A 22,070-nucleotide genomic window follows, 5' to 3' on the forward strand; every position below is an offset into this window, starting at 1 on the left:
ATTTCAGTGCTGTGTTTTCTTTATTATTTTTTTTAGTCTCCGGGAAAATTGAACAATTCCCTCGTACAACAGTTTGTATTAAAGGATGAAAACATTCTCACAGTAGGAGAAGAAATGGAGGGCACAAATAATGTCTTTATGAATGGACTTAATGGAGACAAACACCCGGGAACAGCAGAAGCCGTAGAAAAAACAAGCAACAGGACAATACATGTAAAGACTGTTAAAAGTCCAACAAATAGACAGAGCAGTTCCGAACCATATAATATTACCAAAACTGAGTCCAAAGTCAGCAAAGCCAATGAAGCTAATGAGAGCAAGTCTCCCGTGCCTATTAAAGAGGAGAAAGTCCTGCCAGCAGCAGAAGTAAACACACAAGTGCCAAGTACAGTCGATGCAAGCACAGAGAGCCAGGCGCAACAAGAGCAATCCTTCCTGGAAGATACTGAAGAAATGATCAATAAGCATGAAGAAGATAAAACCCAGAACGGGAAGAATGATAATGATATCCCAGCTCCAAGTACTGAAGAACCGCAAACTACTCCACAGAAGGTAAAGCATGCTTCAATATTAACGTCATGTTAGTCAGGACTTCATAGTGAAAAGTGGCAATAATTGTTTTTTTTCTTTTTTAAAAATACAAAAGAAAATTCCCCAAAATCTAGACATTTTATTGTGACTATCTACCTCAAACGTTTTATGTGCCACAAAAATGTTTCGTTTTGCACACATATTTTATTAGTTAAATCTTACATCCATACATAATACATCAATACGGCACCCTGTTTTATGTGCTGGCTACGTGGCTTGTATCTGCCTAGCATTTCTTATTACACCATTTTTGGGAAGATGGTTGAATTAAAAAAAAAATAAAAATAGACATGTAACTGTGCATCTCTGTTTTCACACACTTGTTTTACTAGTTCGACTTGACAACCATACATTTCACACTTAGGCCGGAGTCACACTTGCGAGAGACTCACGCGAGTCTCACATCGTATCACCCAGCATGGCCACACCCTCTCCGGACACGAGCGTCTCAGCTGCATAGAAGTACATGCAGCTGTCCCACTCCTGTGCAGCCGTGACAGGTGATGCGATGCGAGACTCACACGAGTCTCTCGCAAGTGTGACTCCAACCTTATACTCCTGCCTGCTGCCACATTTTACTTTTCTATATGTATGTCTTTCTAGAATTTCTTATGACATCATTTCTGGGAAAGATTGAATAGTTAGGATAGAAAAGATAGTCAAAAGTTAATTATAGTGTTGTAAAAAATGTGAGGCTAAAGAAAAAGTGTCATAGGGAATGGACGGGGAATACAAAAAATACCACAACTAAGAATGTAGAGTCGCTAGAAGCACCACTATTGTCACTGACACAAGCTATTCAGACAGTATTACTACAAAATGCAGTTCACATTTGGCCTTCTTTGCCTCCAGCATGTATATTAGGGGGAAGGAAATGGAGGATGTTGTGAAATATTTGGCATAACTTATCTCAGAGCAGAAAATATTAACCCAGAAAGTGATTCTCTCAAAGTCATTATTCTGCACAGAATAATCTACTTGATAAAAAATAACTAAAATGGATAGTTTTTGGACCATTTTTAATGTTAAAAAGCATCAAAAACCTGTCAGTACATTTGGTTATTAAATAGAGTATTGATTATTACCGGGTTACCATCTATTTCTGTAGTAAGATTGCGTTGATAATATTAAAGCTGTGTTTGTGTTAAAGAGCTTGAAATGGGGAATACAATCCTTGGAGACCTCAGAGTGGTGCACATCTTTTCAGGGCTATTGGAAGCTTTGCAGTCTGGCATATTGCGGCAAATTGTTTAGATGCTTATCTAATTTTTGGAAAAAATCTATCTTGCCTGGTAAATTCAAATTTCCGAAGAGTCAATAATTTCTAGCTACAATATATTATGCAATGATATTGATAAACTATCTTTTTTGAAGAAGAAACAGTGATCATATTTTATTTTGTACTTCTATATTTGTTATGATGTGCAGAAGATGATAATGTTCTTAATCTCTTTCTCTTAATATCTCTACAAAAATAATAATAAAACAAGACTCCAACTGTGTATTGCAGAGTGGAGACGTAGCATTCCAGCTCATTAATAACGCGTTCCTGTAACAGAATGATTGCTTTTACAATCTTCCTTGTTTTGAGTCAACATCTGCTAGATTAAACCCTCATTAGAACTTTCTCTCTAGGTGCCAGAAGACGTGTGGTACGAGACAGAGCAAGTCTGGTTTGTTCACAAAGATGGCTTCACACAGGGTATGTCTTCAGGAGTCCTAGGAATACTTAATATTTTTATTGATATGTTTTCATATATAAGAATAAAAAGACATCTGCTAAGTGTTTTCTCATTACAATTGTAAAGATTTAAATCCCAGTTTAACAAGATTTTGGCAGATAAATAGGGTAGTTAGAGCAGTCAGACTGGGCAATGACCTACCGTAAGGGTCCCGTTACATGTAGCGACGTTCCAGCGATCCCGACAACGATACAACCTGGTCAAGATCGCTGGTACGTCACTACATGGTCGCTAGTGAGCTGGCAAACAGGCAGATCTAATTAACGATGCAGCAATGATATGGCGATCCATAGAAAGACCTAGGCGGTCGTTGGGACCCTGTCACACAGCAGCTATTCTGACGACTCGATAGAGGCGTAGTGTTTCCACCAACATGTGCCATCGAGGTCGCTCGTCGTTGTTATGGTGTCAAACACAGCGATGCATGCTGCCCGGCGGGACACCAACGATCAAAAAATGAACCAGAACGTTCAGGTGCGATCTGTGATATTGCAGGGGGGGCAGTCGCTGCTATGTGTCACACGTAGCGAGATCGCTAGCGAGGTGGCTGTTGCATCACAAAAACTGTGACGTTTCAGCGATCTTGCTAACGACATCACTATGTGTAACGGGGCCTTAAGAGGTAGTAATGGGAGACACTCTAACAGCATTTAAAAAAGGCCTGGGTGATTTCCTCAATACACACATCATTTTGGGTCATTATAGATAATTTAGTGATGAGAAAATGTATAATTGGTGGAGAAAAGTTAAACTTGATGGACCTACGTTTTTATTCAACCTATGTAACTATATGTAATATTATTCTTTATAGTCTATTACAACTGATAGAGTTAAAGTTTGACAAACCTTTGGTATTTGCCATCCTATCATCTAGGACTTAAACTATAGAATTAAAAATCTTATATTTTTTGGGGAAGAGGAGAGATAAATTACAAAGTTACTTGTTTTGTAAGAACGTTGCAGTTTCAAGTGTTTAACAACTTAGACAACTCCTCTAAGTAATTTAACTAAACTTTATTTATTTGTATTTCTTCTCCTTTGTGACAACAGCAACAGAACTTAAACCAGATGTGGGAACACCAGAACTAGGAGATGGAAAAGTCAAAATACGTATTGATGCTGAAGATCAAACTTTAGATGTGGATGAAGAAAACATCCACAGAGTAAGTATATCATGAAAAACTTTCCCTAATTTTTTTTCTCTTCTTTTTAATTTCTAATCTATTTTAGTAGGCTGACATTTGCTATCTAAAGTGTCCTGTTTAAATGAAGCAATGTTCACACATGCACACCACTGCCATACATGTCGATCTCCAGCAACCTCATAGACAATGAATAGAGTGAAAGTGAACATGCGGCCATCACTCTATTCAAACATTAGAATCTTTGGTATTGGTGCAGGGTTTTTGGAGCCTACCCAATGATCTCCAAAGTATCATCTATCCCATGGATCTTTTTAGTGATGCTAGTGGTTAACATGGTCTATAACATGGTTCTATTTTGCAATATGGAACAAAGGGTTCCTCTTTTTTTTCAGACCCTTTCTATGACTATGTTTATACACTTTGTCCCAAATTCATTAAGCATGGCATAGTTTGCGCTGGTCTTGATGCAGGGGTGTGCTGGAGTCAGACGTTCCTATCTTATGAGGTGGTGCACTCCACCTCCCTTCATGAATTTGACAAGCAGTGTTTTCCACTAGAGATGTGCGACGCTGAGGTTCGAAATTCGAGTTAGGAAATCGACTACCAAAAGAACAAAGTTTGGGTTCTAAGTTTGAGGGCGTTACGAGTGAAAACCACTTAAGCGAGCAATGCTGTGCTTGGGTATTAGTGATGCTCAGCCCTGTGCAAGATGCTTGCAGTGTTTGAATGGCTTGCACTGGGGGTAAAATCAGGGTGATAAAATGTAATGTTCACGCGCACAAAAAAGTAATAAAAATTGAAAAACCCTGGCCTCCCTCCCCCAGACGTGTTCTGCTTATGGCTGGCAGCATGCTGGTGGAGACATAAACTGCCCAATTACAGACTTTTATTGAGGTTTGGACAAGTCAGGGTCAAAAACTGAACCTTATCTAAGGTTTGAATGTGCCCTCCAAACCGAACCTCCAATGGTTCGCTCATCTCTATTCTCCACAAGCCCATCCCCCATCCCACACCAGCACCACCACTTGTCAGAGCTTTGTGAAAATGGTGTGAGAACATCAAAAGTTGCAAAACATTAGGTTTGAGTTGAGCTAAAACTTTGGAACTTTTCAAAATTTTTCCTTACCAGAATTCTTTCTTAAAGGCTTTGATGAATCAGGTCCGTTGACTTTACTATTAAGTGTTATTGAGTCTCGGTATTAGGTTCTGCATCTGCCGCTCTCACAGTCTAAAAAATATGAGAGTCACATTTGCTTGAGACTTGAATAAATTTGATTCACATTTCTGCTCTTAAATTGATCACAAATCAAAATGAAAACAACTGTTCTGCTTATTTGACTCGCTGGAGTGAATATATATTATTTACGAAAGTCTTATTGCTTTTGTTCTCCAGGACACTGCAAAACTATTGAAAGCAAGAGAAAATGATATAAATTCATTAAAACTAGCATTGCACTGCCAGTCAAAAAGATCGGGGCAGCTGGAATAAGATGCGCATAATTTATTAGTAATTAATAATTAATTAGGCGCATCTTACAGAATTCAGTCAGAGACTCGAGTACGGTGGCATCCTGCAACTTTTTCTGAATTTGACCACTAACCACTCCCCACCATGCTCCATCCAAACTTGAGTAAAAACACCAAAAGTAGAAATATGTTTGGACAACATTCAAATTGCACAAGAAATGAGGAGACTTATTAAGTGTAACCACAAAAACCCCTTCATGATATCCGCTGTATATGTATGGTACCATGAAAGGTGCGTTCCCACAAAACGATATGATCATGTCTACCCACATGTGGCGCCGGCAAAATAAAAAGAGGGTGTCAATTATGTAACATAGCTGAAACTCTGCTGTAACACCCATGAGCAGTGAAAGCACTGATTGCGGGTGGTTAACTCCTATGATGCCAATATCAATAGCAACAGCGGCATCAATCTGCTTGTAGAGGGAGGGGGCTCCTTCTCTGCTCCCATTGAAACCACACAATTGCAATGACTGTGGGGTCACCCAAGTACGGTGGCTTATGAGGTTCTACCTTGAGCTGGACCTGACAAGCCACCTGCCTGCCAATCAATTATCCATTGTCCTGCAATATAAAAGCATTGCAAAGCATTAGATCAGAGATCAGGATATGGAAAGTTGATATGTAAAAAAGTAAAAAAAAGTTTTAAAAAACTGAGGAAATATATATATATATATATATATATATATATATAAAAATGTAGAATAAAAAAATAAAAAAATATTATACCAATAAACACATAATTTTATGTAAACACAAAAATAAACAAAAAAGTACACATATCGGTACTTGATTTCTCCGCATTCAGAACGATCTTCTCTATGAAACGATCACCAGTGAACACCGTAAAAAGAAAACAAAAAAAATTGTGCCAAAAACTATGCTTTTCCATCATACCACCCAAAAAAAAGAAAAAAACACAATAAAGAATTTGCATGTAAATAAAGGCGCGATGTAGGAATGTCATCTCGCATGCAGTGCAGGGAGTCTCAGCTCTTGGTTCCCTGAAATACCAAACTATTCAATGGATTGAGGATTCAAATACCTCAGACTGAGGATGTGGATACAGGCTGAGGATTCAGATACCGGATATCCTGAGGATGCTAATATGCTAAGGATGATGATACTGCTAAAAGTTTGATGACTGGCAGGAAATTGTGATGATTCGTGTCATGCCACTATGGATGGTATGCCCTTGATGAGATGACATTTTTGGTGACATAATTTTTACTTACATACTACTTTTGATGATGTTTTATTCCACTTTTTGTACAGCAATGAGTTGAAAAAAACCCCAGTGTTTTTTTTAACTATTTTTTTACGGTGTTCAGTTTCGAGGTAAGACAATATGACAGGTATATATAGTAGACCAGGTCTTTCCAAGTGTAGCAATACCAACCATGTGAAATGATTTGTTTAGTTTTATTTTCATATAATGTGTTTTAATTGGTAGATATTTTTTTCATGATATTTTCATTACTTATTAACTTTTTTTATATTTTCACATTTCTTTTCCTTTTTTTACTTTTTACCTAATTCCTCTATAGTATTTCATCTTTTAATTATGTGATCACCAGTCTAATGCCCTGCAAAGCTTATACATTGCTGGGTTTCAGACATGTCTTTTTTAGGCCCCCTTCACACGTCCGTGAAAATCACGCACGTTTGTCACGGTCGTGTCAAGAGTGCGTATATCCCTCCGTGTACCATTTTTATGGCACAAATGTGTTCTCCGTGTGCTATCTGTGATCGGGAACTTTCTGCTCACCTGTCCCTGGCGTTGCTGTCCATGGTGCTGATCTTCGGTCTCCGATCCTGCCGACTCCCCGCTGCTGCTTCCGCCCGCAATGGAGTGAATATGCGATAACCATAATGAGCGGGGGTCGGAAGCAAGTGACAGCAGCGGCAGAGACTGCAGCACTAGGGACAGGTGAGAATAGATTTTTTTTTTTTTACCAACACGTGTGTTTTTTCCATGTGTGTCACACGGATCACATCCGTGCGGGCCGTGTGACACCCCTGATGCTGGAGAAAAATGGACATGTCTAAGTGTTGAGCACACGGGAACACCTATGCTCCACACGTACACACGGTCCATTGCAAGACACGCACGTGTGTGCAGACCCATTGATTTTAATTGGTTTACGTGTGCCCGTGTCTCCGGCACGTGAGGAAATGGACCAAACATGTACCGGAGACACGGATGTGTGAAGGGGGCCTTACATGGACATAAAGCCTATAAGACCTTGCTTAAGACAGCTCCTAACAGGTCACCACCATATCTGGCAGACTTGGAAGTCATTCTTTGACCTTCGGTGACATCCAATCTCGCCTACAAATCCGGTTGCCGGGCGTCAATGGCGTGAGGGAAGGGGCCAGCTATCAGTTAAACTGAGCATGCAACAGTGATTGTGCCGGCACAAGTCCTGTGTTTGCATAATCACCATAATGTAACTGAATGTGAATTTACAGGAACAACTTCTCAATCATAATGTACAATTATGTCACATGAATGGACATGGTTAAAATAAAGATGTTGTTTTATGGTTATTATATGGTTGGGGTTTTTTTTAACCGAGTGACTGGTAATAAATAATAAAAAGACTTGTTACTTGCCAAAAATATGGAATTTTTACCTTGTGTAAATAATGCTCTCTTCTTAAGAGTTCTCTCACACTGGTATAATTTGGTATTACTTCTGTCCTGCGCCTCTTTGTCTCAGAGATATGTCACCTTTCCCATGCATATAAATCTAGTATTTTAGCTTTTTTGATGTGGGTCTCAAGAAGAGTTGAGAAAGTAAAAAATATAAGCTTTCAAAACACCCCCTTTTCCTCCATTAAAAATAGAAATAAAAAAAACTGGAACAATGTTAACATGTTTGGTATCACCATATTCAAAAAAGTCCATTCTATCAAAATATAAAATTATTGAAAACATATGTTAAATGCCAAAAAGAAAAAAAATTGAAGTGTCAGAATTGCTGCACCACCACCAGAAATACAACAAAAATTCATCAAAACATAAGTACCCCAAAATGATATCAATGAGAATGAGAATGTCAGCTCAGTGCGTTACAAAACTATTCTTTTTTTTTGCAAATCTCAATTTTGGCATCACCTCACAGGGAACCTGTCAGGTCCCTATTAGAGATGAGCGAACCGGTCCCGGTTCGGCTCGAGGCGGTTCGCCGAACGGGGGGTCTGGCTCGAGTTCGGCTCGTCGAACGTTCGACGAACCGAACTCGAGCCCATAGGAAACAATGGCAGGCAATCACAAACACAGTAAAACACCTAGAAAACACCCTGAAAGGTGTCCAAAAGGTGACAAACAACTCACAACATAACACAAACACATGGGAAAGTGACAAGGACATATACTCATGTGAAAACAAAACAGCTGGACAAGGAAAAAGAGGGAGACACACAGATATATGAGTATATGCAAAGAAACATCGATTCCATTATTGTGCAACTTGAGCCCTGCTCATTTTAGGCTTCCAATCTGGATAAATTGCCTGAGCTCGCCACGTACGCCTTGAGGATCTTGTCGTGTCCTGCAGCCAGCGTTCTCTCGGAACCTGTCTTCAGTGCTGCTGGGGGTCTGCTGGCAGATAAGCACACGTGTCTGTCCACTGACAATGTGGACCTGGCTCTCAGAGGACTTTTCTTCCCCTGGGTCAGCCAGGGGAGGCGAAAGGCACGCGTATTTTTGAGAGTGCTTCATGCAAAGCATCTTTTTCTTTGTCAAAAGGGGGGCTCAACCGATGCCAGTCAAGTGGGGTGTGTGTGGCCCAGTTAGTGGCAACGAGGGAGACTGTGGTTGGAGTCCCCTCGCTGTGTCTCTAAAAGAACCAAGATGAACAAGTCATGGCTCTCAGAGGACTTTTCTTCCCCTGGGTCAGCCAGGGGACGGGAAAGGCACGCGTATTTTTGAGAGTGCTTCATGCAAAGCATCTTTTTCTTTTTCAAAAGGGGGCTCAACCGATGCCAGTCAAGTGGGGTGTGTGTGGCCCAGTTAGTGGCAACGAGGGAGACTGTGGTTGGAGTCCCCTCGCTGTGTCTCTAAAAGAACCAAGATGAACAAGTCATGGCTCTCAGAGGACTTTTCTTCCCCTGGGTCAGCCAGGGGACGGGAAAGGCACGCGTATTTTTGAGAGTGCTTCATGCAAAGCATCTTTTTCTTTGTCAAAAGGGGGGGTCAACCGATGCCAGTCAAGTGGGGTGTGTGTGGCCCAGTTAGTGGCAACGAGGGAGACTGTGGTTGGAGTCCCCTCGCTGTGTCTCTAAAAGAACCAAGATGAACAAGTCATGGCTCTCAGAGGACTTTTCTTCCCCTGGGTCAGCCAGGGGACGGGAAAGGCACGCGTATTTTTGAGAGTGCTTCATGCAAAGCATCTTTTTCTTTTTCAAAAGGGTGCTCAACCGATGCCAGTCAAGTGGGGTGTGTGTGGCCCAGTTAGTGGCAACGAGGGAGACTGTGGTTGGAGTCCCCTCGCTGTGTCTCTAAAAGAACCAAGATGAACAAGTCATGGCTCTCAGAGGACTTTTCTTCCCCTGGGTCAGCCAGGGGACGGGAAAGGCACGCGTATTTTTGAGAGTGCTTCATGCAAAGCATCTTTTTCTTTTTCAAAAGGGTGCTCAACCGATGCCAGTCAAGTGGGGTGTGTGTGGCCCAGTTAGTGGCAACGAGGGAGACTGTGGTTGGAGTCCCCTCGCTGTGTCTCTAAAAGAACCAAGATGAACAAGTCATGGCTCTCAGAGGACTTTTCTTCCCCTGGGTCAGCCAGGGGACGGGAAAGGCACGCGTATTTTTGAGAGTGCTTCATGCAAAGCATCTTTTTCTTTGTCAAAAGGGGGGGTCAACCGATGCCAGTCAAGTGGGGTGTGTGTGGCCCAGTTAGTGGCAACGAGGGAGACTGTGGTTGGAGTCCCCTCGCTGTGTCTCTAAAAGAACCAAGATGAACAAGTCATGGCTCTCAGAGGACTTTTCTTCCCCTGGGTCAGCCAGGGGACGGGAAAGGCACGCGTATTTTTGAGAGTGCTTCATGCAAAGCATCTTTTTCTTTTTCAAAAGGGTGCTCAACCGATGCCAGTCAAGTGGGGTGTGTGTGGCCCAGTTAGTGGCAACGAGGGAGACTGTGGTTGGAGTCCCCTCGCTGTGTCTCTAAAAGAACCAAGATGAACAAGTCATGGCTCTCAGAGGACTTTTCTTCCCCTGGGTCAGCCAGGGGACGGGAAAGGCACGCGTATTTTTGAGAGTGCTTCATGCAAAGCATCTTTTTCTTTTTCAAAAGGGGGCTCAACCGATGCCAGTCAAGTGGGGTGTGTGTGGCCCAGTTAGTGGCAACGAGGGAGACTGTGGTTGGAGTCCCCTCGCTGTGTCTCTAAAAGAACCAAGATGAACAAGTCATGGCTCTCAGAGGACTTTTCTTCCCCTGGGTCAGCCAGGGGACGGGAAAGGCACGCGTATTTTTGAGAGTGCTTCATGCAAAGCATCTTTTTCTTTGTCAAAAGGGGGGGTCAACCGATGCCAGTCAAGTGGGGTGTGTGTGGCCCAGTTAGTGGCAACGAGGGAGACTGTGGTTGGAGTCCCCTCGCTGTGTCTCTAAAAGAACCAAGATGAACAAGTCATGGCTCTCAGAGGACTTTTCTTCCCCTGGGTCAGCCAGGGGACGGGAAAGGCACGCGTATTTTTGAGAGTGCTTCATGCAAAGCATCTTTTTCTTTTTCAAAAGGGTGCTCAACCGATGCCAGTCAAGTGGGGTGTGTGTGGCCCAGTTAGTGGCAACGAGGGAGACTGTGGTTGGAGTCCCCTCGCTGTGTCTCTAAAAGAACCAAGATGAACAAGTCATGGCTCTCAGAGGACTTTTCTTCCCCTGGGTCAGCCAGGGGACGGGAAAGGCACGCGTATTTTTGAGAGTGCTTCATGCAAAGCATCTTTTTCTTTGTCAAAAGGGGGGGTCAACCGATGCCAGTCAAGTGGGGTGTGTGTGGCCCAGTTAGTGGCAACGAGGGAGACTGTGGTTGGAGTCCCCTCGCTGTGTCTCTAAAAGAACCAAGATGAACAAGTCATGGCTCTCAGAGGACTTTTCTTCCCCTGGGTCAGCCAGGGGACGGGAAAGGCACGCGTATTTTTGAGAGTGCTTCATGCAAAGCATCTTTTTCTTTTTCAAAAGGGGGCTCAACCGATGCCAGTCAAGTGGGGTGTGTGTGGCCCAGTTAGTGGCAACGAGGGAGACTGTGGTTGGAGTCCCCTCGCTGTGTCTCTAAAAGAACCAAGATGAACAAGTCATGGCTCTCAGAGGACTTTTCTTCCCCTGGGTCAGCCAGGGGACGGGAAAGGCACGCGTATTTTTGAGAGTGCTTCATGCAAAGCATCTTTTTCTTTGTCAAAAGGGGGGGTCAACCGATGCCAGTCAAGTGGGGTGTGTGTGGCCCAGTTAGTGGCAACGAGGGAGACTGTGGTTGGAGTCCCCTCGCTGTGTCTCTAAAAGAACCAAGATGAACAAGTCATGGCTCTCAGAGGACTTTTCTTCCCCTGGGTCAGCCAGGGGACGGGAAAGGCACGCGTATTTTTGAGAGTGCTTCATGCAAAGCATCTTTTTCTTTTTCAAAAGGGTGCTCAACCGATGCCAGTCAAGTGGGGTGTGTGTGGCCCAGTTAGTGGCAACGAGGGAGACTGTGGTTGGAGTCCCCTCGCTGTGTCTCTAAAAGAACCAAGATGAACAAGTCATGGCTCTCAGAGGACTTTTCTTCCCCTGGGTCAGCCAGGGGACGGGAAAGGCACGCGTATTTTTGAGAGTGCTTCATGCAAAGCATCTTTTTCTTTTTCAAAAGGGGGCTCAACCGATGCCAGTCAAGTGGGGTGTGTGTGGCCCAGTTAGTGGCAACGAGGGAGACTGTGGTTGGAGTCCCCTCGCTGTGTCTCTAAAAGAACCAAGATGAACAAGTCATGGCTCTCAGAGGACTTTTCTTCCCCTGGGTCAGCCAGGGGACGGGAAAGGCACGCGTATTTTTGAGAGTGCTTCATGCAAAGCATCTTTTTCTTTGTCAAAAGGGGGGGTCAACCGATGCCAGTCAAGTGGGGTGTGTGTGGCCCAGTTAGTGGCAACGAGGGAGACTGTGGTTGGAGTCCCCTCGCTGTGTCTCTAAAAGAACCAAGATGAACAAGTCATGGCTCTCAGAGGACTTTTCTTCCCCTGGGTCAGCCAGGGGACGGGAAAGGCACGCGTATTTTTGAGAGTGCTTCATGCAAAGCATCTTTTTCTTTGTCAAAAGGGGGGGTCAACCGATGCCAGTCAAGTGGGGTGTGTGTGGCCCAGTTAGTGGCAACGAGGGAGACTGTGGTTGGAGTCCCCTCGCTGTGTTTTACATGCTTTTAGAAGGGCATGAAATGGCTTGGAGGTTGACTTTCATCATATGCAAACTGTTGGCTACCAAAATGCTGCCTTTCCAACAACTGTGGTTATAGGCAATGAGGAACATACTGATGAAGATGAGACGCAGATACCCGATTGGGATGACAACTTAAATATTCGGTCAGGGCAAGAAGAAACTCGGTCTGAGGGGTAGGGGAGTGCAAACACAACAATTGATGATTAAGTTCTAGATCACACCTACTGTCAACCCACAGTCAGACACTCGAGGAGGTCAACAGAGGCGGTGGAGGAGGATGCAACCGACGTCGAAGTAACCTGGCGCCTTCCTGGACACAGTCGGAGCACTGGTAGCACGTCTACAACTGCATCCTCAGCCACCACTCTGCCTCTGAGCATTATTCGGGGTGGATCAACAGGTCGCATGGCCTCTAAGCCTTGCCTAGCCAGGTCCTTTTTTGACATAGAAAAAGATCGCCCAAATTATGTGATCTGTAAAATTTGTCATGGTTCTCTTAGTAGAGGTCAAAACCTCAGCAGTTTGACAACTTCTTCCATGAATCGTCACATGAATAAATATCATATGGCCCGATGGGAAGCTCACCGTGCTGCAATGCGGCCTAGCGGAGCGAACCATCCACCGCCTGCCCCTTCCAGTGCATCCGCGCGCTCGTCATCTTCTAGGACTGTGGGGACAGCTGTCACACCTGTTTTTCCACCCACAACTTCCACCACTGTAACCGCAACAGGCAGTTTGCTTGGTAGGTCGTCAGTTGGTTTGGAAGGGGAAACAAGTGAGTGTGTACAGCTCTCTCAGACATCGATAGCACCAACTTTGGATGAAGGCAACATCATGTCTCCGCCTGCACTTTCCTCACAAAGCTGCATTTTTCCAGGGACACCCGACTCAACACCGTCTACACACAGCAGCCAGATCTCTGTCCCTCAGATGTGGTCAAATAAAAGGCCACTTCCTGCGACCCATGACAAAGCGAAGAGGTTGACTCTATCCCTCTGTAAGCTGTTGACTACAGAAATGCTGCCTTTCCGCCTAGTGGACACACAGGATTTTAGAGACCTTATGTCTGTCGCTGTGCCCCAGTACCAGATGCCTAGTCGCCACTACTTCTCTAAGAAAGGTGTGCCCGCGCTACACCAGCATGTCGCACACAACATCACCGCTTCCTTGAGAAACTCTGTGTGTGAACGGGTGCATTTCACCACCGATACTTGGACCAGTAAGCATGGACAGGGACGTTACATGTCGCTGACTGGCCACTGGGTAACTATGGTGATAGATGGTGAAGGGTCTGCTGCACAAGTCTTGCCGTCCCCACGACTTGTGTGTCAATCCTCTGTCTGTCCAAGTTCCGCCACTGCTTCTGCATCCTCCACCTCATCTGGGTCCTCCACCTCCGCCCCAAGCCTGCCTGGTCAGGCCACCAGCGTTCTCACTGCGCAGAAGGAATCACGCACCCCTCATTACTATGCTGGTAGCAGAGCGCAACGGCATCAGGCGGTCTTTAGCTTGACATGTCTTTGAAATAGGAGTCACACAGCGACTGAGTTGTGGGCAGCTCTGGAGACTGATTTTGATAAATGGTTGTCTCCACTCAACCTGCAGCCTGGTAAGGCCGTGTGCGACAATGCTGCAAACCTGGGTGCGGCCCTTCGCCTGGGCAAGGTGACACACGTGCCTTGTATGGCTCACGTGTTTAACCTTGTTGTCCAGCAATTTTTAACACACTATCCCGGCCTAGATGGCCTTCTGACCAGGGCACGGAAACTGTCTGCAGTGCTCACTTCCGCCGTTCAACCGCCGCACCTGAGCGACTTGCATCGCTCCAGAAGTCTTTCGGCCTGCCGGTTCATCGCCTGAAATGCGATGTGGCGACACGCTGGAATTCAACTCTCCACATGTTACAGCGACTGTGGCAGCACCGGCGAGCCCTGGTGCAATACGTCATGATGTATAGCCTGGGCCAACGAGATGCAGAAGTGGGGCAGATCACCCTGATGGAGTGATCTCAGATCAAGGACCTATGCACCCTTCTGCACAGTTTCGACATGGCGACGAATATGTTTAGCGCTGACAATGCCATTATCAGCATGACGATTACAGTCATTTACATGCTGGAGCACACGCTAAACACTATTCGTAGTCAGGGGGTGGGACAACAGGAAGGGGAGGAACTACAGGAGGATTCATATGCGCAAGACACAACAACATCACCAAGGTCCAGACGTTCATCATCACCAACGCGGCAGGCATGGGACCATGGGGGACAGGGATCAACAAGGGCGCATGGTAGCAGGTGAGATGTTGAGGAAGGTGCAGGAGGACATGAAGATATGGAGGACGAACTGTCCATGGACATGGAAGACTCAGCAGATGAGGGGGACCTTGGTCAAATTTCAGTTGAAAGAGGTTGGGGGGAGATGACAGAGGAAGAAAGAACGGTTAGCACCTCTATGCCACAAACACAGCGTGGACTTGGTGCGCATGGCTGCGCAAGACACATGAGTGCCTTCTTGTTGCACTACCTCCAACATGACCCTCGTATTGTCAAAATTAGAAGTGATGATGACTACTGGCTTGCCACACTATTAGATCCCCGGGACAAGTCCAAATTTTGTGACATAATTCCACCCATAGAAAGGGACGCACGTATGCAGGAGTATCAGCAGAAGCTGTTACTCGATCTTAGCTCGGCTTTTCCACCAAACAACCGTGCAGGTGAAGGGAGTGATTCTCCCAGTTGTAACTTGACAAACATGGGACGGCCTCGTCATCTTCAACAGTCTACCCGTACCAGTAGGACCGTATCTGGTGCTGGTAACAGCAATTTTATGGAATCTTTTCATAATTTTTTTAGACCCTCCTTTGCAAGGCCACCAGAGACAACAAGTCTGACACATAGTCAACGGATGGAGAGGATGATACAGGAGTATCTCCAAATGAACATCGATGCAATGACTTTGCAAATGGAGCCTTGCTCCTTTTGTGCTTCAAATCTAGAAAAATGTCAAGAGCTCTCCAGTTACGCCTCGAAGATTTTGTCGTGTCCAGCTGCCAGCGTTGTCTCTGAACGTGTCTTCAGTGCTGCTGGGTGTGTGCTGACAGATAAGCGCACGCGTCTGTCCAGTGACAATGTGGACAGACTGACGTTCATCAAAATGAACAAGTCATGGATCCAGAAGGAATTTACTACCCCTGTGTCATCCTGGGGAGAGTAAATGCTTGTGGATTTGGAATGTGCTTGATGCAAATCAAAACATCCTGTTTGCAACTAGGGCACAAGTGCTGCCACTGATAAGGTGTCTGTGTGGGGCCCAATTTTTGGAAAAAAAGGGAGACTCCGCTTGGAGTAACCCTTGCTTGCTGTGTTTTTTAAAAATGATACAAGATGAACAGATCTGAAGGCAAGATGAAGCCAACATCATGTCTCCGCCTGCACTTTTCTCACAAACCTGCATTTTTCCAGGGACACCCTACTCAACACCGTCTACAGACAGCAGCCAGATCTCTGTCCCTCAGATGTGGTCAAATAAAAGGCCACTTACTGCGACCCATGACAAAGCTAAGTGGTTGACTCTATCCCTCTGTAAGCTGTTGGCTACCGAAATGCTGCCTTTACGCGTAGTGGACACACAGGATTTTACAGACCTTATGTCTGTCGCTGTGCCCCAGTACCAGATGCCCAATCACCACTGCTTCTCCAAGAAAAGCATGCCCGCGCTACACCGGCATGTCGCACACAACATCACCACTTCCTTGAGAAAATCTGTGTGCGACAGGGTGCATTTCAACACAGATACTTGGACCAGTAAGCATAGACAGGGTCATTACATGTCACTGACTGGGCACTGGCAAACTATGGTGAGAGATGGAGAAGGGTCTGCTGTACAAGTCTTGCCGTCCCCACGAGTTGTTTCAATCCTTGTTCTGTATGTAGAAGTTAATACACTGCTTCTGCCTCTTCAACCTCGTGTGGGTCCTCTACCTTTGCGCAAACCCTGTGTGGTCAGGCCACCCTTCCTTGCAACTGCGCACAAGGACTACCACACACCTCCTTACTATGCTGGCAGCAGAGCTCAATGCCATCAGGCGGTCAAAGTTTTACTTTGAAATGTATGGGAAATGTGAGTCACACCGCTATTACAGAGAATAGTAGTCAGGCAGGGTCAAAACATTAATTGAGGAACAGGAACAGAATGGGACGGCCAGGACTTAATCAGAAAACAAGCAGAGGTGAAATGCGTATCGGCCAACAAGGTACATAAACAGCAAGCAGGAAAAGTAGTCAGGTAACAAGCACACAAAATCATAAAACTGAACTGGGGGTAAAATTAACCAGAGGTTCATAGCTATGTCTGGCAGTGGTCTGCAGACAGGATGGGCATAAAAAAGGGTGTGGTGTCTTCCCATTGGTTGTAGCTGAATGATGGTATTTCATCTGTGAGATACCCACCAGCTACATTCAGCCAGAGATTCTGCATCTGTCAAGGTAATGCAGCCCAGTGGGTGAGCATAACCTGCGTCCACCTGCGCCGCTGGCATCGACTACTCTCCCATCATCAGCACTATTCATGAAAGGAACACGTTGTCACCTGGCGACCGGAGTACAAATTGACGGAGCGGACTCCGTTGGTGACTTAACAGCCGTGTGCGGCAATGATGCAAACCTGGCTGCGGGCCATCCTCAGGGCAATGTGACACACGTGCCTTTTATGGCTCACGTGTTGATCCGAATTCTCCAGCAATTTTTAAAACACCATCACGGCCTACATGTCCTTGTGCAGCGGGCACGCTCGCTATGTGCTCACTTCCATCGTGCGCACACAGCAGCTCAACAACTTTCATCACTCCGGAAGTCTTAGGGTCTGGCAGTTAAACGCCGGAAATGCGATGTTCCGACACGCAGGAATTGGAATCTGCACATGTTGCAGCGTGTGTGGCAGCACCGCAGAGCCCTGCTGAAATACGGTAAGACATATAGCCTGGGATAAGTTGATCCAGAGGTGGTGCAGATCACGCTGCTGGAGTGGTGTCAGATCAAGGACCTATGCACCCTGCTACACAGTTTTGAAATGTCGACGAAGATGTTTAGCACTGGCAATGTCATTCTCAGCGTGACAATTCTGGTCATCTACATGATGGAGCACACTGTAATTATTATTCGGAGTCAGGTGTTGGGACAAGAGGAAGGGGAGGAAGTACAGGAGGAGTCATATGCGGAAGGGATAACAAGATCTACGAGGTCCAGATGGTCAGCGGCACCTATGCGGCAGTCATGGTGAGGGAGAGGGATTAACAAGGGCGCATAGTATCAGCAAAAAGTGTTGATGAAAGTGCAGGAGCCCATGAAGAAATGGAGGACGAACTGGCGATGGGCATGGAAGACTCAGCAGATGAGTGAGAGCTTGCTCACATTTCGGTTGTGCGAGGTTGTGGGTAGAGGGCAGAGGAAGGATGCACGATTCTCACCTCTCTGCCACCAACACACCAAGGACTTGGTCCTCCTGGATGCACAAGACACATGAGCGCCTTCTTGCTGCACTACCTACATGACCCTCGGATTGTATGAATTTGAAGTAATCCTGAATACTGGGTTGCCACACTGTTAGATCCCCGGTACAAGACAAAATTTGGCGAACTAATTCCTGCCATAGAAATAGACGCACGTATACAGGAGTATCTGCAGAATGTGGTACGCAATCTTAGATCTACTTTTCCACTAAACACCAGTGCTGCACAGAGTGAATCTCAACACTTTGTCATGGATAGGAGGAAATGGTCTTTTACTTGTCCACATCGGAGGGACCGAGGGATGGCTGCTGTGCTGAGATGGCGTTGAGTACGGTGTCCCTGCACAGTTGCACTTTTGGTCATATCCCAAAATGAGTTGAAAAAGGACAGATGCTGTTGGAAAGGGGAACAGGTGTGTTGGAAAGGGGAAAAAAATTTGGGTCCGTGGATTTGGTGGTTAAACAACTGTAACATTTGCTGAAGAAACAACATCTGTTACAGTGGGACTGGCAGATTTGGATAAAGTGGTATATAATCTGTGACCGCTATATAACAAAAATTAATAAGAAAAGAAAGAGAAAGGTATATATCACCTTCAGCAGTCAGTGTCCACCGTGCTCCCAGTTGGAAAAGGAGAGGTTGGCAACTTGAAGGTTTGGTGGAGGATACAGAGCTGTGTGGCTATGAAACTAATAGTAGCCTGAACCGAGTTAGACGCCATTCGGATCTGGAGACTGTGAGCCCTGTTAGCGTCACAGGGTCCACATGCCCACCCAGCCCAGGAACTCCCTGTTAACAACACAGGGGCCATTGAGTACGCTGACCGTGTGCGTAGGGGCCACACCTGTGGACAGCAGGCGCATCAGCAGCAGCAGGCCTGTTAATGCCACTGGGCTGCACAAGCAGGACTGTTAGGACAGGAGCTGGTCTTAACCGTTCTGCGTTACCAACTGTGGTGGTGGCCTGCATCCACCACCCTATCCCTGCCTACCTCTGGCCTAAAGCCGCAATGGGTTCAACACATGGAGGTGTGCTCTTTCGGAGCATAATAGAAGACTGCGCACCTCCTTGTTGGCTCCAGCCCCTTTTATAACCTGGGTCCGCCCCAAACCAGGGTGAACCACAATGCACCTCCTGGAGACAAAAGCAGAGTGACACGTCATGAGTGGCATAACTAGCGTCCTATTTGGAAACGCAACTTCAATGATGACCTCATGGCTGCCATGACCCAAACACCTCACCAGTCATCGTCTGACCATCAATAATGCGGTGACAAGTCATAGGTGTGGGCCTCTGCAAGCCATTTGGGAGGACACCTGATGCCCTGTGGTCTATATGGGACCCCCACATCAGGGCCAGGGCCAAAGAGTTCATTACCGGACCTAGTCTCTGATGCAGGAAGTGCCTGAGCATGCTCAGTAGCATGAAATACAGTCTCTGAAAAAAGACTATCAGCTTTAGCATGGTGTCTAGGCACAAAACAGGACTTAGACCCGGCACAGAATGCAAGCACCTGTGCAAAGAGGCTTTTCACACTTAGTGTGGGAGCATGCGCTGTATCCCGAAATGAAGACTTAGCGTCAGGAATGGCACAGTCAGGCTGAGCATACTCACTAGGCGAAACACTGTAATTATGCTGCAGCTGGGGTACATCGGCACACGCATGCGCACTAGCTGCCTCTCCACACTTAGACGTGGAGGGGAAATTTGTCTTGGAGATGCTGTCTATGAACAGAAGGAAAAGCTAAAGGAAGCCTGACTTTCTATCCCTCCGAATTATGAAATGCAGCAATGAATTCCATGAGTTTGCTATAACATTAGCGTAGCTAAATGTGCATGAGGGTGTGATGTAGAGGTGCTAGAAATAGCTTGTCACCAGTGGGGCACTAATGGAATACAACAGCCAGTTCTATGATGCCACAAAATGGCAGTATTTTGTGCTATCATTATAGCTTATTAAAAACAGAGCACGAGGTTGTCATGCAGAGGTGCTGCACATAGATTTGCAGTAGTGTGAATAGACAAAAGTACAATAGCCACGTTTAGGATACAACTAGGTACACTGAGTGTTTGCTACTATAAATGGCTGAGTTTAAAAAAGTTTGAGTGTGCAATGCAGGCAGACGTGCTGCAAATAACGTTCCAATACTGTGAATTGACAAAAGTACAATAGCCACGTTTAGGATACAACTAGGTACACTGAGTGTTTGCTACTATAAATGGCTGAGTTTAAAAAAGTTAGAGTGTGCAATGCAGGCAGACGTGCTGCAAATATCGTTCCAATACTGTGAATAGACAAAAGTACAATAGCCACGTTTAGGATACAACTAGGTACACTGAGTGTTTGCTACTATAAATGGCTGAGTTTAAAAAAGTTTGAGTGTGCAATGCAGGCAGACGTGCTGCAAATAACGTTCCAATACTGTGAATTGACAAAAGTACAATAGCCACGTTTAGGATACAACTAGGTACACTGAGTGTTTGCTACTATAAATGGCTGAGTTTAAAAAAGTTTGAGTGTGCAATGCAGGCAGACGTGCTGCAAATAACGTTCCAATACTGTGAATTGACAAAAGTACAATAGCCACGTTTAGGATACAACTAGGTACACTGAGTGTTTGCTACTATAAATGGCTGAGTTTAAAAAAGTTAGAGTGTGCAATGCAGGCAGACGTGCTGCAAATATCGTTCCAATACTGTGAATAGACAAAAGTACAATAGCCACGTTTAGGATACAACTAGGTACACTGAGTGTTTGCTACTATAAATGGCTGAGTTTAAAAAAGTTTGAGTGTGCAATGCAGGCAGACGTGCTGCAAATAACGTTCCAATACTGTGAATTGACAAAAGTACAATAGCCACGTTTAGGATACAACTAGGTACACTGAGTGTTTGCTACTATAAATGGCTGAGTTTAAAAAAGTTTGAGTGTGCAATGCAGGCAGACGTGCTGCAAATAACGTTCCAATACTGTGAATTGACAAAAGTACAATAGCCACGTTTAGGATACAACTAGGTACACTGAGTGTTTGCTACTATAAATGGCTGAGTTTAAAAAAGTTTGAGTGTGCAATGCAGGCAGACGTGCTGCAAATAACGTTCCAATACTGTGAATTGACAAAAGTACAATAGCCACGTTTAGGATACAACTAGGTACACTGAGTGTTTGCTACTATAAATGGCTGAGTTTAAAAAAGTTTGAGTGTGCAATGCAGGCAGACGTGCTGCAAATAACGTTCCAATACTGTGAATTGACAAAAGTACAATAGCCACGTTTAGGATACAACTAGGTACACTGAGTGTTTGCTACTATAAATGGCTGAGTTTAAAAAAGTTAGAGTGTGCAATGCAGGCAGACGTGCTGCAAATATCGTTCCAATACTGTGAATAGACAAAAGTACAATAGCCACGTTTAGGATACAACTAGGTACACTGAGTGTTTGCTACTATAAATGGCTGAGTTTAAAAAAGTTTGAGTGTGCAATGCAGGCAGACGTGCTGCAAATAACGTTCCAATACTGTGAATTGACAAAAGTACAATAGCCACGTTTAGGATACAACTAGGTACACTGAGTGTTTGCTACTATAAATGGCTGAGTTTAAAAAAGTTAGAGTGTGCAATGCAGGCAGACGTGCTGCAAATATCGTTCCAATACTGTGAATAGACAAAAGTACAATAGCCACGTTTAGGATACAACTAGGTACACTGAGTGTTTGCTAGTATAATGGCTTAGTAACAATGAGTTGTAGTGTGCAATGCAGGCAGACGTGCTCTGCAAATGTCTTTGCACTAGTGGGACTATAGCAAAGTCCAATAGCCACGTTTAGGATGCCACTAGGTACACTGAGTGTTTGCTAGTAAAATTGCTTAGTTTAAAAAAGTTGGAGTGTGCAATGCAGGCAGATGTGCTCTGCTAATATCTTTGCACTAGTGGGACTATAGCAAAGTCCAATAGCCACGTATAGGATGCCACTAGGTACACTGAGTGTTTGCTAGTATAATGGCTTAGTTAAAATGAGTTTGAGTGTGCAATGCAGGCAGACGCGCTATGCAAATGTCTTTGCACTAGTGGGACTATAGCAAAGTCCAATAGCCACGTATAGGATGCCACTAGGTACACTGAGTGTTTGCTAGTATAATGGCTTGGTTTTAATGA

General features: G+C 45.0%; 1 protein-coding gene across 1 annotated transcript in view; it reads left to right on the plus strand.

The window, feature by feature from the left end:
* The window catches only part of MYO18B (myosin XVIIIB), a 1,019,172-nt gene that overhangs the window by 133,156 nt on the left and 863,946 nt on the right, over positions 1–22,070 (plus strand). The window contains exons 5-7 of the mRNA XM_075320057.1: positions 37–552; positions 2,227–2,293; positions 3,384–3,496. Of these exons, the coding sequence (XP_075176172.1) occupies positions 37–552; positions 2,227–2,293; positions 3,384–3,496 (696 nt within the window). The remainder of the gene's footprint in view (positions 1–36; positions 553–2,226; positions 2,294–3,383; positions 3,497–22,070) is intronic.

Source organism: Anomaloglossus baeobatrachus, chromosome 1 (genome assembly GCF_048569485.1).
Source record: "Anomaloglossus baeobatrachus isolate aAnoBae1 chromosome 1, aAnoBae1.hap1, whole genome shotgun sequence".
In the NCBI taxonomy this organism is placed as follows: Eukaryota; Metazoa; Chordata; class Amphibia; order Anura; family Aromobatidae; genus Anomaloglossus; species Anomaloglossus baeobatrachus.